Source organism: Tursiops truncatus, chromosome 8 (assembly GCF_011762595.2).
Source record: "Tursiops truncatus isolate mTurTru1 chromosome 8, mTurTru1.mat.Y, whole genome shotgun sequence".
NCBI lineage: Eukaryota > Metazoa > Chordata > Mammalia > Artiodactyla > Delphinidae > Tursiops > Tursiops truncatus.
Genome location: NC_047041.1, coordinates 9,171,072 through 9,185,697, shown reverse-complemented (window position 1 = coordinate 9,185,697; position 14,626 = coordinate 9,171,072). Strand labels below are relative to the sequence as shown.

General features: G+C 43.4%; 1 protein-coding gene across 6 annotated transcripts in view; it reads right to left on the bottom strand.

Annotated features, from left to right (window-relative positions):
* MSANTD2 (Myb/SANT DNA binding domain containing 2) overlaps positions 1 to 10,849 on the bottom strand; it is a 28,663-nt gene extending 17,814 nt beyond the window's left edge. For 3 of the 6 annotated variants that reach the window (XR_012333280.1, XM_019941715.3, XM_073808039.1), the window contains exon 1: positions 9,965 to 10,849. Coding sequence is in view for 5 of the 6 variants with exons in the window: in XM_019941715.3 (XP_019797274.1) it covers positions 9,965 to 10,726 (762 nt within the window). In the remaining variant the exon portion in view is untranslated. The remainder of the gene's footprint in view (positions 1 to 9,964) is intronic. The other 3 variants (XM_019941712.3, XM_019941713.3, XM_019941716.3) reach the window with 2 other exon arrangements.
* Positions 10,850 to 14,626: the final 3,777 nt, after the last annotated feature.

Genomic DNA, 14,626 nt, shown 5'->3' with positions numbered 1-14,626 from the left:
CAGTACCTGGCACCCAGAAGTGGCTCAATAGATTTTCGCTAAATGAATGAATAAATGAAAACTCCTTAAGACTGTATGTGGCAGTTGAGAGGTCAAATATAAGGTCAAGGTACTTTTTGACCTATCACACTCTTCTTTCTAAATCATAAACCAGCTCTATCCATTCAGAGAAAAGTATTTGTAAATTTTAAATAATAATGATAAAAGCAGGTTTTGGTAGGTATGAACTTTATTCTGGTTTTATTAATATCAAGTACAAACATAATTGACTTTTTGGATAAATGAAGTAATCTGAAGGTAGATAGTAGAGAAACAACATTGTGAGTTTCAAAAATTCAGGCTATTACAACAAAGTCATCTTACACAGGCTGAGAAAATGCAACTAGAAAACATATCTAGGTAAATAACTTCCATTCTACTGTATCACTTTATATTGAATGAAGTATTATTTGGTAGCTCAAAAAATGTAATTTATGAATACAGCCAAGAACACATATATAAAAATAAGATGATGGCTGTTATTCCTAAGATGTCTGAGAATAAACACAGGTCTGTATTTTACTAAGAAATAACACCACATCCCACCCACTAAGTGACAAGGTAACACTCACTTGATTGGTGCCAAGAAAAAAAAGTATTTCCATTGGCTCTCAAGGACTCTCTCAACTACGAATAGGTAAGAATTATACAGATTTAAATACATGCCTTATTCCAATACGAAGACATTTTTCAATTATTCAGAACAATAGGGGGGAGACGCCACTTAGATTACAAACCCCAGATAATTTGTAACATATGCAGCACACGAGGTACAGAGTCATTAAGCATTCATTTTGAACACTGAAGGGAGTTTTTGCAATGGTAAACAGCAGGCAGAAGAACACATTGCATAATTCCCACAACAGAAATAAGATTAAAGACTACCTAATAATCAATGGGCAATCCTAACAACTGTCTAAAATCTAGAGCTTTTTATGGTACTGGTCTTTGTTTTTGAAACTCAAGAAGTTTTTTCTCCCATTTTTTTTTAACATTTTGTAAACATTACACAGATACAACCATCCAAAGGGCAGGGGACAGGAGACTGCTATTCCACCTCATCCTAGTGATATGAGCAGACTTCAGAGTGCCTGCATGACAATTAACATTTGAAATTTTAGATCTGAATCAAAAGAGTCTGTATGTAGCCTGGATGTAACACAGACAGGACTGCCCTAAAACAGTGCTTTAGTTGGATCTCATTGGGTTCTAGAACCAACTCTAGGGAATTCCCTTGAGGTCCAGTGGTTAGGACTCTGTGCTTCCACTGCAGGGGGCACAGGTTTGATCCCTGGTCGGGGAACTAAGATCCCACGTGCCATGTGGCAAGGCTAAAAAAAAAAAGAACCAATTCTTAAAACTTCGGCTATGAGGTACTGTGATGATCTCTGAGGACTACAACTAAGAATCCTCTGGGTGAGTTGGTAGAGAAGTACATAGTGAGTTGTATGCCAGGTTAAGATCTAATAAATCCAATAAATTAGAATTTTCAGATTCTCCGAAACAGCTCCACTAGTTTTGGTATATCTGAAATCTGTTCTCTTCTCTTCATTTTCACTGCCACTGCTTTATTTCACCTCCTGTCTAGCTCACTGCAAGGAGCCTCTAAATGGTCTCTGTGCTTCCAGTCTCACCCTTTCCAATTCATTTTCCGCCTTACAGCCAGTTCTGGAACCTAAGATGAACCATGCCACTCCCCAGCTGAAAATTCTTTGATAATTTAGGATAAAGTCCAAACTCCTTAGCCCATCATCTGACCTCGTGTTTATGTCTCCTGTCTCATTTCTTACTGCTTCCCACCTCCTTTCACCCTTGCCCTCAAACCCTAGGCTCCAGCTGTCTAGAACTACACAGTAGAAAATATTTCACCAGAATATCTGGGACATGACCTTAATGATGTTTCTGGAGTTTTGATACCTTAAGTCTACAGTAGCACAATGATCTCTCAACTTGATCTCACCTCATTCTCTTCCATTCCTCTCTTATCTAACTGCAGGTTCTGGCCCATCAGTACGTTGGGCAATTTTAATGAGTTGTGGGCACCTTTCTAAACACCCCAAGTGGGAGATGAAGAGACAGCGCCCAGGGGAACAGGACCTGTTCTGGTGCAGAGCACCCAGGGCAGTGAGATGGTAGCTAGAGAGACAGGGGTGAATGGAGAACCGGTAGAGGTTAGAGCGGTGGTGCAGCTGAGGGGCATTTGAAGACCCCCAGTTTGGGGGAGGGGGACTAGCTGAGCCCTGGGCACAGAGCAGACAAGTAATAATGGGGAGGTGTGACACCCGCCCACCAGGTGTTGGCGCACATCAGTGGGGTCACATCAAGCAAACCTGGAGCATCCCTGGTCTACCCCATGCTCTCCCGGCATGTGTCACTGCAGCTGCAGGGCCTCCAGGAGAAAGACTCCGGACCCTACCTCTGTTCTGTGAACTTGCAAGATAGTCAAGGCACTGTTTGAGGTCACAGCAGCAAGACTTTAGAACTCACTGTGCTGGGTAAGTGAGAGGCACCCATGGGAGGTCAGGCAGGTCTCTCCCCCAAGCGACTGCGTGTGAAGGTTGGGGGAGGGGCAAACAGAGTGACGGGGGGTCCGTGTGTGGGAGCGGGGGAGGGGAGCCGCTGGCCCCCGGATGTGAGTTTTTAACCTGTCTCCCCTCCCCCAGTTCCTCCAGCTCCTCCATCCTGCCGCCTCCGGGGCATGCCCCACGTGGGGACCAACGTGACCCTGAGCTGCCAGTCCCCAAGGAGTAAGCCCGCTGCCCAATACCAGTGGGTGCGGTCGCCCCCATCCTCCCAGGTCTTCTTTGCACCTGTTTTAGGTGAGGGAACTTCCGGAGACACTGAGAGTGCGGCTGGGGTAGAGGAAAGATGACGTACCAGAGGGGCCGGGGTGCCAGGGGAGGCAATGCTGAAAAGCACTGCCGGGGGTGGTGGTGGGGAGCTGGAGAAAGAGGCCCTGCCAGGTGCCGGCACATGCTGCACTGCAGACTTATGTTACTCAAGAGGCGCTGGGGCTAGAAGATCTGCATTCAAATAGGGTGGAACATACCAGAGAGTACTGCACAGTTAAGTATAGTGTCATTATGTGGGTTAAATAAGTTAATATTTGTAAAGCACTAAGAACAGTGGATGACACATAGTAAATGCTATATAAGCATTATTTTGTGAAATTTGTTTCAGTTATACATATACATGTATATATTTATGCACATATATGTATGTTACGTGAGTACTAGGCCACAGGGTAAAATATATTTCTTCTTGTTGTATGTTCAAAATGATGCATTGCTTTGTTTTTTCTTTCTAGTATATAAATTAAGAAATGAGCTAGATAATGGGTATTTGCATAACTGCAATTCAAACTATAAAAGTTATTTATCAAAACATATAAATTTCTAGAATTGGTATGTCTGCGGTTATCCCAAAACTATCGGCTCCACCCTCTGACAAGGTCCTCGATGACACCACCAAACAGTCACTCATGGTGTCTACAGCATACCTTCATGCGCTACGGCAAACTGTTCTTCAACGGAAAGGCATGACTTTTTAAATAGCTGATCACTTAAAATGTTTGGAACTGCATTATTTGGATGCTTCCAACTTTGGATTCTTGGACAAAATAGATTTCACTGTATCTGCAGTTTGCACCACTCTAGGCCATGCTGCCTCTGGGCTTTTACCCCAACTAGTGATCCATTTCTATTCTCTTCTGCCCAGTGTAGTCCCCCCTCACCCTCGCAATCCACTTCCTGAAAGCCTAAATTGACATGCCCTCCCTGTGTGTGCCTGCAGCACCATGAGCCTAATGTCCACACAACACCCGGGCCGTGGTCACAGTACTGGCGCTTTAGCAGCCTGACTCCTGCCCTGGAAGGCGGACGCCTTGGCAGTAAATGGTACACTGCTGTATTTCCAGGGCCTCCCACAGGAGGCACTCGAGTATCTGCTGGTGAATAATAAAAAGAAATGAAGTCCTTATTTCAGACCTTAGTATTTAAAGAAACCCTGTGATGAATCTGTCAGATGAGTCTGATGACAGGGAATGGGTAAGATTTCCAAATCCTCCCCCAGGTGCTTGGACTTCAGCCAACCGTTAAGCTCCACACCTCTCTCCTGTTTCCTATGGACAGTGGAATTCGAGGGCCCAGGCCCTCTACATCTACCAAGAAGGATATCAAAAAGACGCTCAAAGTTCTAAAGCAGTGGTCTTTAATTGTGGTACCTATATGCCTTTTTTAATGACTGATCAAGGCACCTTAAACCTTAGGGATTCCTGTCATTCTCAGTCTTGCATGTATTTTTTAGGCATGAAGCTTGGCTGCTGAATTTAGAATAGCCAAAGGAATATAGGCTAGTGATACTGTTTATTTTTAAATGTAAGTGAAATACTGTCTGATCATCAACATTTTCAAGGTATATTTGATAAAACCTATAGATAAGAATTGGAGTGAATCTTTCAGATTCAGGGTACATTATTCAATAAATTTTACAGCCAATTCTCATCTTACTCATACTAGATTTAATATGTCCTATATCCTGTTAATTTCCCATAAACTTTCAAACATATGATGAAAAAATTTTAATGTCAGCTTTAAAATGTTCAAGAGTGCACGGATTTCAAAACTCTTTGGGGAGTACATAAGCAAAAAAGTTTGATCACCATTATTCCAAAGCTGTTCTGGCCAATGTAATTGCCACTAGCTAGCCACATATGGCTATTTAAATTTAAATTAATTGAGATTAAAAATTTGGTCTCACAGTCACATTTCAAGTGTTCAATCACCACCTGTGGCCAGTGGCTACTGCACAGTGGCTGCTGCAGAGTGTAGATACGGAACACTCAAATCACCACAGAAGGTTCTATTGGACAGCACTGTCCTAGAGAACCAAGAATATGACATGGTTTGCTCCAGCCAACTCAGGTTATACTACTTTATTCCTTACAGGAAAAGTTCCTCTTCCTGTGATGGTGGACCATATCTCTTGAATTCTACGAGGTTCCTCCTCCTCAGGGGTAAAGAGACAGGGAGGGCAAGAAGAAGAAACTTTGAGCTCCTTTTGGAGGTTTGAGTGTATAGCCAAGAGAATCCTTTCATAAAATAAAGACTTCTTTAATATTCTGAATAATAACTTTTTACCTACATTGTTCAATATGGTAGCCACTAGCAGCCACATGTAGTTATTTATAATTTAAAAATTAATTAAAATGAAATATAATTAAAAATTCAGTTCCTCAAGCACACTAGCCACATTCCAAAAGCTCAACAGCCACATGTGGCTGGTGACTATCACACCGAACTGCAGCAAATACAGAACATTTCCACCATTACAGAAAGTTTTATTGAACTACACTGTTTTGTACTATGGATTTTCTAATTTTTTTTCCTTTTATATATCCTCTTAATGAAGGATCCAGAATATTTCACTCCACTCTTCAGTAGACTTCCCAAAACTCCAGGAAATAAACTCAGATGCCTGCCTGTTCATGCACAGTTTTAACTTTTGCTTACTAGATCCCTTACCTCCAAAACTGAAAGCCTAAATATAAATGTATGGCTAGGAGTCTAGGACGGTCTATTCTTTTAGGATACATATCAAGCCTTTGTCAGATTCACAAGCAGACAAAAACACTGGAACGCACAAGCTTTCAGGTGGCAATGACTTTAGAACAACAGAAATGGAAGGAGACAAATCTCACTAAATCTTACCAACTCTCTGAGTGGTATACCGTATTTCTGGAAAATCTTTCAACGATAATGCAGAAGGAAAGTCTTGTCTGCAAACACCAGAGAAGAGTCCTCAGAGATACACAGTCTTAAAATGCTTAAACAGGGACAATGGTATCTTTGGGCTCCAAGTTATCTTTGCCCTATTGGTTCTCACAGACAAATAATGACAAGTCTTGACAGCTAAAATGAAGACCACATATACTATACTGTGATTTGTCTGCTAAAGTACAATATTTGTTCCAAAGATTATGATGAATTATGATGAACAGATCTAAGCAAAGTCCCTAAAAGATTAATCATCTTGTTTGCTAGGCAGAAGACTCCCTACCACTTTTAAATTTACCTGATGGGCAACCAGCATCGATCCAGCAAAAACAAGTTTTTCAGGTCATACAATCACCTTGCATTTCAACTTGAGGGAGAGCTAAAAGTACACATCTGTTTCAAAGACATAAAGCCAAACCTCAAGAGGCAAATTTTTGGAGAACACCCAAAAATATGGGGCTTGAGAATGGGCTTTGCAGTGCATCAGATTAGCTGACTGAAGTGTGAATACAGCATCTGGCTCAGAAGTGAATGCTTCCATGAATTCCAAGTCTAGATAGGTCTTTCAACTACTACAGTATGGACTGTGCTGAGATCTCTCCCTCCCTTGCAGTTATCACACTTATTGTCTGCTTCTGTCATTCGACACTCAATCAAGTACTGCACTGCATACTATCCCCTGTGTTGTCTTGTACAGCTTTTTAACTTTGGTTGTGTGTTTACAGACTTCAACTGCACTGTAAGCTCTCGGACTGTACATTACAGTTCTTCGTCCTAACACCTAGCAGACAGTAAACACTCAAGTATTTGGCGAATGGAGATATGAAGACAAGGTCTACAGAAAAGAACAGAAAACCACCTATTTGTTAATCTGACTCCAAAATTAGGATGAAATTGCTAGCAGACTAAATTTCTTCTGGCAAACGAACAAAAGGCAACAAAACTTTAGAACCAAACAATAACATGTGTAGCAAGGCAGTCTCAAACACATCCATTTTATCCAAATGGCCGAACAAATACCAATAACAGAACATGTCAGACTTCAAAATGAAAGTCTTTGCAGCAATAAAAAAAAGTTTATATCTGACTTTAAGTTAAAATTCTGTGTGCTTAGAAATATACATATTCGCTTGGAGAGTATTTAAAAACAGTACTTTGGTAGCAAAATCCAAGAGTCATTAATTCAATTTCAATATTTAAAACTTTAATACTTTCTCTGTATAGATAAGAGGACTGAGGCACAGTCCAGAGAATGGAAGTGACGTGCTTTAAGGTTACTCAGGAAGGTGGTCCGCGAAGAGGCTGCGACAGGACTCAGCTTGCTGTTGCCTTCACATGATGAGGTGAAGGCTGCTACATCAATATATTGAAACTATGATTAAGGGAAAGTTTCAGGGAAAAACTGAAGTTACTATGTATCATGCTTCCTTTCAAATTTAGAAGAAATTATTTACTGGGTCTTCATAATTGAATTTTGATAGATATTTAAATACACTTGACCAGAAATGTAATTGACGCACATGGTGTTCCTTCCCTGGGAGCCTCTGACATGAGTTCACACTTAAGTGAGCTACATTAGCCTAAACAAGATGTGTTTCCAGGTCCATATCTTACTGCACTACTTTGTTTCTATTTTTCAAATTCTAAAGCAAAAAGGATTACTTAATTTCTTTTTGCAGTTCTCATTAACACGATAAAGTGAAGGAGATTTCTGAATTACTTGTTCTAAATTGGCATTTCTGAAACTAGGATCGAAAGATTTGTTTCAGGGGTTTGGGATTCTCTGAGAATTTTCTAAGGTTGTGTTTTTATTTTCATAAATGTAATCTGGAGTACTTGGACATCCACCTCATAATTGTGTAAGGCTATGATTTCAGTGACTATGTGTCCCTCTATGCTTAAGATTACATTCATATTAAGCCTCCTAGAGGGACAGAGCTTAGTTTTTAATGCAGTTTTTTCAAATTGGGTTTCAAAGTCTATGTTTTGGGGTTAAAGTTTGAGTAACACTGCTCTAGATTTCTATACTTTCCAAAATTCTCCTTCTAGACTTAGTTTATTTGGTGAACTTAACAAATATGTATCCAGTGCCTACTATGTGCTAGGCACTGGAAATACTGTTGTGAATAAGAGAGACCAGAACTTGTCCTTACGGAGCTTATAATTCCGGCAGGAAAGACCTACATTGTTAATGAAGAAGTCTGGTTCCTTGGCTGAAATCAGGCTTAAGGAGTAGAGCACTTAAAAAAGAAAACAAAAAACAGTTATCTACCCTCCTTGCCAACTGCTGCTGTGGATCAGAGAACCCATCACCATCATCTACATAGTCTCAAAATAGTCTAAGAGCTTGAGGTCAATTTGATCTTATCTGTTTGGAGACAGATAAGACAATCCTCTTTTAAAAATTCTTCAGAGACACTTTATCTCCTTTCCTTGCTTTAGGTTATGTTTCTCATAACCGGACAAAGATGCAACCCAACTAAAGATCTCCTGGTTATTTGAGAAACAATTTTATAATCAGTGACATTTATAAGTAGTGAGTTTTGGATAAGACACTGTTTCCTTTTGATTGGGAAATTTCTATGGACAAAAATCAATAAAGCTAGAAAAATTACAAATACCTAAAGTGCACTTCTAAACTCAAGAAAAGTTCATGGATAGATGCTAAACAGTACAATGCAAAAACTCTCCCCCAAATTTAACCTTGAACAGAACAACAAGTGAGATTCAGAGAACAGTGGCTACTATTAGCTACTACTTTAATCCTACCTATTAATCACTTTAATAACATCCTTGTTCAAAAAAGGCGGGGAGGGGGGGACGGAACCCAGAGGTACATGTTATCAGGTAAACCAATTTAATTTTGTAATTGAGAAATGGGTGTCAAATTCCCTGAACAACAGTTAATAGGTTTGAAATATCTTGGTCTCTGGACCAAATTTTCTAAGCAACAATGTCCTCAGATGAACACTACTTGAGCCAAGATCTCTGGAACTTTGGAGCAATGTCCTTCTCTAGTGTGAGTATGATAGTTCTTACTGGGTTTCTACCCCCAAGGAGTTCCCCAAAAAGTGTCATCCCTGCCAGAAGCACACAGATACTATAACTCTGAACAAGAAGGAGTTCCGTGAAAACTGGGAGCAAGAATCCTACCAGAATCTTTTAGCAGACACTGTGAAAAGGGAACCAGCTTACCTAAAAAACAACTCCGTATCTGCCAAGACTACAAATCTGAACTCCTAGATTAAAAGTCAGTAGCAAGAGCAAAACGATAACCCGGCTGGAGGTGAAATTTCTAGCCTAAGTTAAGCCTCTGTATTTAAACATTCAGGTACACAAGGATGGCCAGATGCACAGTGAGAACTTTACTTGTCACCGCAGCCGGCACAACAGCTAAAGCAGGGGAAAACGGGCTTTCAAGGAGTTTAGTCAGAAACATAGCAGGGCCTCAAACCAACCTAACTCTGCAGGCATCACACTCCAAATTCCAGACCAACTACCAGCCAGGCTAACTGTCTGCTCCTAACTCCACGAAAGCAATACACTATCTGGCTACAACCGAGCCTTTTCAATTCTCCAAAGCATCTCAAGACTTGGTCGCCCTTCGAGTTAGAAGCAAGCTGAAGTCGGAAACAAGACGACTGACACAAAAGCCATCGTCCGAAGGCGCCTTTCGTACGGCTCTGCCCCTGCCACTCACTTGAAAATTCCTAAACTGGGGGCTCAGCGGCCCCGCTCTTCTACCCTTGCTCCATCCCGCCCCGGCCGGTAAGCCTCTGCCTAGGAGCCCCCGGCCTAGAACAAAGCGAGGGGCCCCGGCGGTGGGGGCGAGAGGCGCGGGCAGCACGGGGACCGCCGCCCGCCGCACAATGAGAAACTACCAACTTCAGAGCGCAAGAACATCCTCAATTGGCAAGAAAGAGGGGCGGCGGCAGGCACGCCCAACTTCAAACTCAGGAAACCTACGGGCTGGCGGCCATCTGGAAAAAAGCCCCCTTCCCAGGGAGAGAAGAAAAAGGCGGAGGAGATGCGAATCGCCCACCGGGCCCCGGAGGGGAGCCCTGCGCTCAGACCGGCCCCCGCCCCCGAGGCCCGCTTCCCCGCCTTCTCTCTGCCTCTGGTTCGCTGCCCCAGGCCGGGCGGCCGGTTACCTTGATGCGCTCCCGGCACTGGGACGGGGTCCGCTCGTAGCCCAGCTCGGCCAGGGCCCGGGACACGCGCTCGTACATGGCTGGCCCGGGGGCCTTGCTGCCGAACACCGTGCCGGCTCCCTCCAGCTGCTGGTACCGCGCCTCCACCAGCCGCTCGTTGCCCCACACTGCGATGAGCGCGTTCGTCTCGGCCGGCGTCCACGACATGCCCCGGCAGGCGGCGGCGGCGGCTGCCGCAGCCCCGCCACCGCCGCCACCAGGGGAGAAGGAGACCGAGGACGAGGCGGCGCTGCGGCCCCCCAGCCCCAGCCCGAGACCCCCGGACGCCGCTGCCCCCGAGCCCGCCGCACTGCCCGGCCCGAGCGGGGAGGCACCCCGAGGCGTGGAAGGGTCGGAGAGCGATGGATTTCCGTCGCTTAGGCCACCAGGAGAAGCCGGGGAGAGCACCTCCATCTTCGGGATTTTTAGCGGCGAGTTGGCGGGCAGCTCCGAGCCACAGGGCGCAGCCATCTTCCAAGCGGCCGCCGCTGCACCGCCCGGAAGTGACGCGCCCGCGCATCCGGCCTCCGCGGACTCCGGGGCTGCCCTCGGGCCTGGCTCTCCAGCGGGCGGACGGCTGCGGGCCCTGGCGGCCCCGCGGAGGCCGCTTGCCGCCCCAGGCCTCTCACCACGAGCCCGGCCGCGCCGCCCGCTCCTCTCCCGGGGCGAGGGGCGGCGGTGAGGCGCGCCGAAGCCCCGAGCCGAAGAGTAGGGTGGGGGCATGAGGGCGCTGGTGTGAGGAACCGATTGAAGCCTTCCCACTTCCTCTCCAATCTCAGCCCCTGGGAGGAGGGGTGAGGCCCGCGAGGGGGCCCAGAGTTAAGGAGGACTTGACCATTTCGCTCGCTCGCTCGCCTCTCTCCCTCCGCTCTGCCGCTCCCCACTCGGAACTGGCCTCGGGGTGCAGAGGCTGACGTCCAGGGCGGAGGCTGGGGAGCCCTGCGCAGGGCACAGCTAGCAAGGCGCCGAGGCTGCAGGGGGAGGGTTTCTGGGGAAGACTTTAAAAAGCATTTGGGGACCAGGGTTAGAGTTCCTGCGGCGTAGCTTTTCAAGAAATTCAAGCGCATTATTTGAAGAGCAACTCTGATTCCAGTTCTGATCTATTTTCTAGTTAATCTGGGTGGGTGTGACGATTTGTAGAATAGTTAGATGTCTTTATTGCGCTTGCACGGTTTGTCTATAACTTAAATAGGTAGGAACTCCCGAGCTCAGCAGAAAAGTTACTTTACAATACCATTATCCATCCGCCCTAATTTGGAAGTTGCATGTTTTTGCCACAGTGTTTCATGCTCTCAAGTAAGGAGGCTAAAAAGAAAACTGTCAATTATGACAGCTATTGTGACCTCCGGTAATTAGTGGTAAGCGTGCCTGGACCCTCCATAACATGCTGCAGTTTAATGAACATTAACACCCCAAGTCCAATACATCACTGTAAGGTATTCAATATTCTTCAAAGCCAAAAATCTAATTGTTTATCTTGGAGCTTTAACTTGAAGGCCCCAGCTGATTTTTTTGTTCAAATATGAATAAGCTATGCAATTTTTTTTAAATAGCAAATATATTTTAGGTTTTTTTTTTTTTAAATAGAGCTAAGGTCAGCTACATTTTAAACTCAGAATCACTCCAGAGAATGACATGGTTGTCATTGGAAAGCCAAAGGAATAAGCAATAGGGTTGAAGTAGAGGAGATAATTGTCTCCGTATGTCATATTAAAATGTCACTGTAGTTTATGTTAGCAATATGAAGAAACAAAGAAATTCCAACATTTATGCTATCTCTTCCTCTTTTTCTAAGAAAAATATATAGTATATGTATAACTGACTCACTTTGCTGTACACCTAAAACTAACACAACAGTGTAAAGCAACTATACTCCAATAAAAATTTAAAAAAATAAATATTTCACATCCTTCCAAAACTAAATAGCTAAATAAAAGATATAGTCTAGCACCTCAGTTAAGTGTATGAATTCTAGAGTCAGAATACCTGGCTTCAAATTCCAATTCTGCAACCTCAGCCAACTTATGTGCCTAACCTCTCAGGGCCTTGGTTTCTTCATCTGTAAAATGAGGATAACCTCACAGTATTGTCATGAGAATAAATGTGTTAATACAGATAAAACCCTTAGAATGGTGCCTGGTTCACATAAACATGTATGAGCATTAGCTCATCTCACTTTGTGAGTGTCACACACTCACAAAGTGAGTGTCATCTCACTTTGCCTGTACTCTCATTAATAGAATCTTCCCTTTGTCGCTCTCTCTCCACTTCTGGTTGAGTGTTCTCATTTCCAATTCTCTTAAGGGCTCTAGTGGAAGCTCAAACACCTATCAAAGCAAAATTCACTATCATTCAGCCCAACAGTAAGTTTTTTAATGTCATAAGGTGTATGAACGGGAGTGACATGCCTAGAATCATAATGAAATCAGAAACTGCAAGGAGTTTTAAAATCATTGCTTCTCCCGCTCTCATTTTACCACAAGCCTGAAAAAAAAATCCTCCCTCCTTCTACTGTTAATTCTGGATGATTCTCAAATCAACTCTGACTCATTCAGGAAGCCTTCCTAGATGAAGTGGGTTGACTGAGAAGTCTCCCTTCCCACAAACTTCTGTTTCTAGACATTATTTCTATATACCCCCCCTTTATTCCCACACCCATCAGTCTATCCAATGAGAAAATCTTGAATCAAAAATAAAATTTCTGGGCTTCCCTGGTGGCGCACTGGTTGAGAATCCGCCTGCCAGTGCAGGGGACAAGGGTTCGAACCCTGGTCCGGGAAGATCCCACATGCCGCCGAGCAACTAAGCCCGCGAGCCACAACTACTGAGCCTGCGTGCCACAACTACTGAAGCCCACGCGCCTAGAGCCCGTGCTCCGCGACAAGAGAAGCCACTGCAATGAGAAGCCCGCGCACCACAACGAAGAGTAGCCCCCGCTCGCCGCAACTAGAGAAAGCCCGTGCGCAGCAACGAAAACCCAATGCAGCCAAAAATAAATCTATTAAAAAATATTTAAAAAATAAAATAATAAAATTTCCGTTAACATCCTGAAGTTCAAACGAAGCCAATAATGTAAAAGCTATTAATATGTGTTCCATAGTACAGAGGCACTGCTATATAGTCCACCAGGACCATGTGATCATCGTGTTGGCTTCCTGTGGCCGCTTCTGGGTTCCAGAAGTTGTGCGATATAGTTGTTCAAGACTTCATGGTTTAATCAGGACTTATCGAATGGCTACTATGATTGAAGTAATATGCTACACCTTTTATTGTGGATCTAAATGGTAGTCATAAGTAGATAAAATCTTATTTGAGAGATAATATATGAAACGTCTCAAAAATATAATAATGGGCCAAAGAGTGCACAACAATACAAATCTTCCACCTGTAAATATACGCTACTCCCTTTAACCGTATCACCCCTTATCTGTTTCCTCCACAATCTGAGTCAAGTGTTTGTTTTCCCAGCTTTTCTATGAAGCCTTCCCTAATCTGTTGGACAGAAGTCCTCCATCTAATACCCATTCACACGACTTAGCACTTCACATTAATGTTCTCTGTTTCAGAAGCTTAGTTAATTCTGTTGCATACTCTCTTGCTGTGTTTTATGACTGTCAGTGTTTGTTGCTTTATCTTTTTGCCCTTCAAATTCCATATCAAGTCCCGTTACCTGTACCTCTAAACTATTTCCTAAATCTGACTACTTCTCAACCCTGGTCCAAGCCTCCATCATGTCTTTACTGGACAACTGGACTTCCCACTTGCATACTTGCCTGCTTACACAGTAGCCAGAGTGAACTTGGTATTTTAAAACTTTTTTCTTGTGCAATATAACGTGCATATAGGGGAGTACATAAAACGTACGTGTACAACTACTATATGAATTATGAAACAAATACTATATAACCACCACCCAAGACAGGAAATAGAATATAGCCAGCACGTTAGAAGACCTACCTTACAATCCCTTCCCAATGTTAACCCCTATCTCCCTCGTAAAGTCACTATCCTGACTTGCCTTTCTTTATAGTTTTATCACTTGATTATACATCGCTAAAAGTTTTCCCTGGTTTTGAATTTTTTGGAAATGAAATCACATGTATTCTGTGTCTGGCTTCTTTCATTCAATATTATGTTTTTAACTAAGATTCATCTATTCTCTATGAGGCTGCAGTTTATTCATTTTTGTTGCTGTAAAATAATCTGTTTTATGAACATATCACATTTTATTTATCCATCCTACTGTTGAATCTTTGGGTTGTCTCTAAATTAGGATGTTATGAATAACGCTGCTACAAACATTCTTGTACATGTCTCCCAGTGCATATGTGCAAGTACTTCTGTGGAGTATATGCCTCCCCCTCCCTTCTTTCCTTCCTCCTTTCCATGTGGATACACAATTACTCCAACTCCATTTACTGAAAAGACCATCCTTTCCTTCCTTTTTTTGCAATGCCAAAAAAAGGCATTTATGTCTCTTTGACATAAATCAAGTGTCCATATGTGCATGGGTCTATTTCTGGGCTCTTCTGTTACATTGGTCCATGTATCCATTTTTCTATTTGTGTTCCTTGTGGCAATATCACACTGCCTTAATAGTGGGTCACACTGGCTTTATGATAA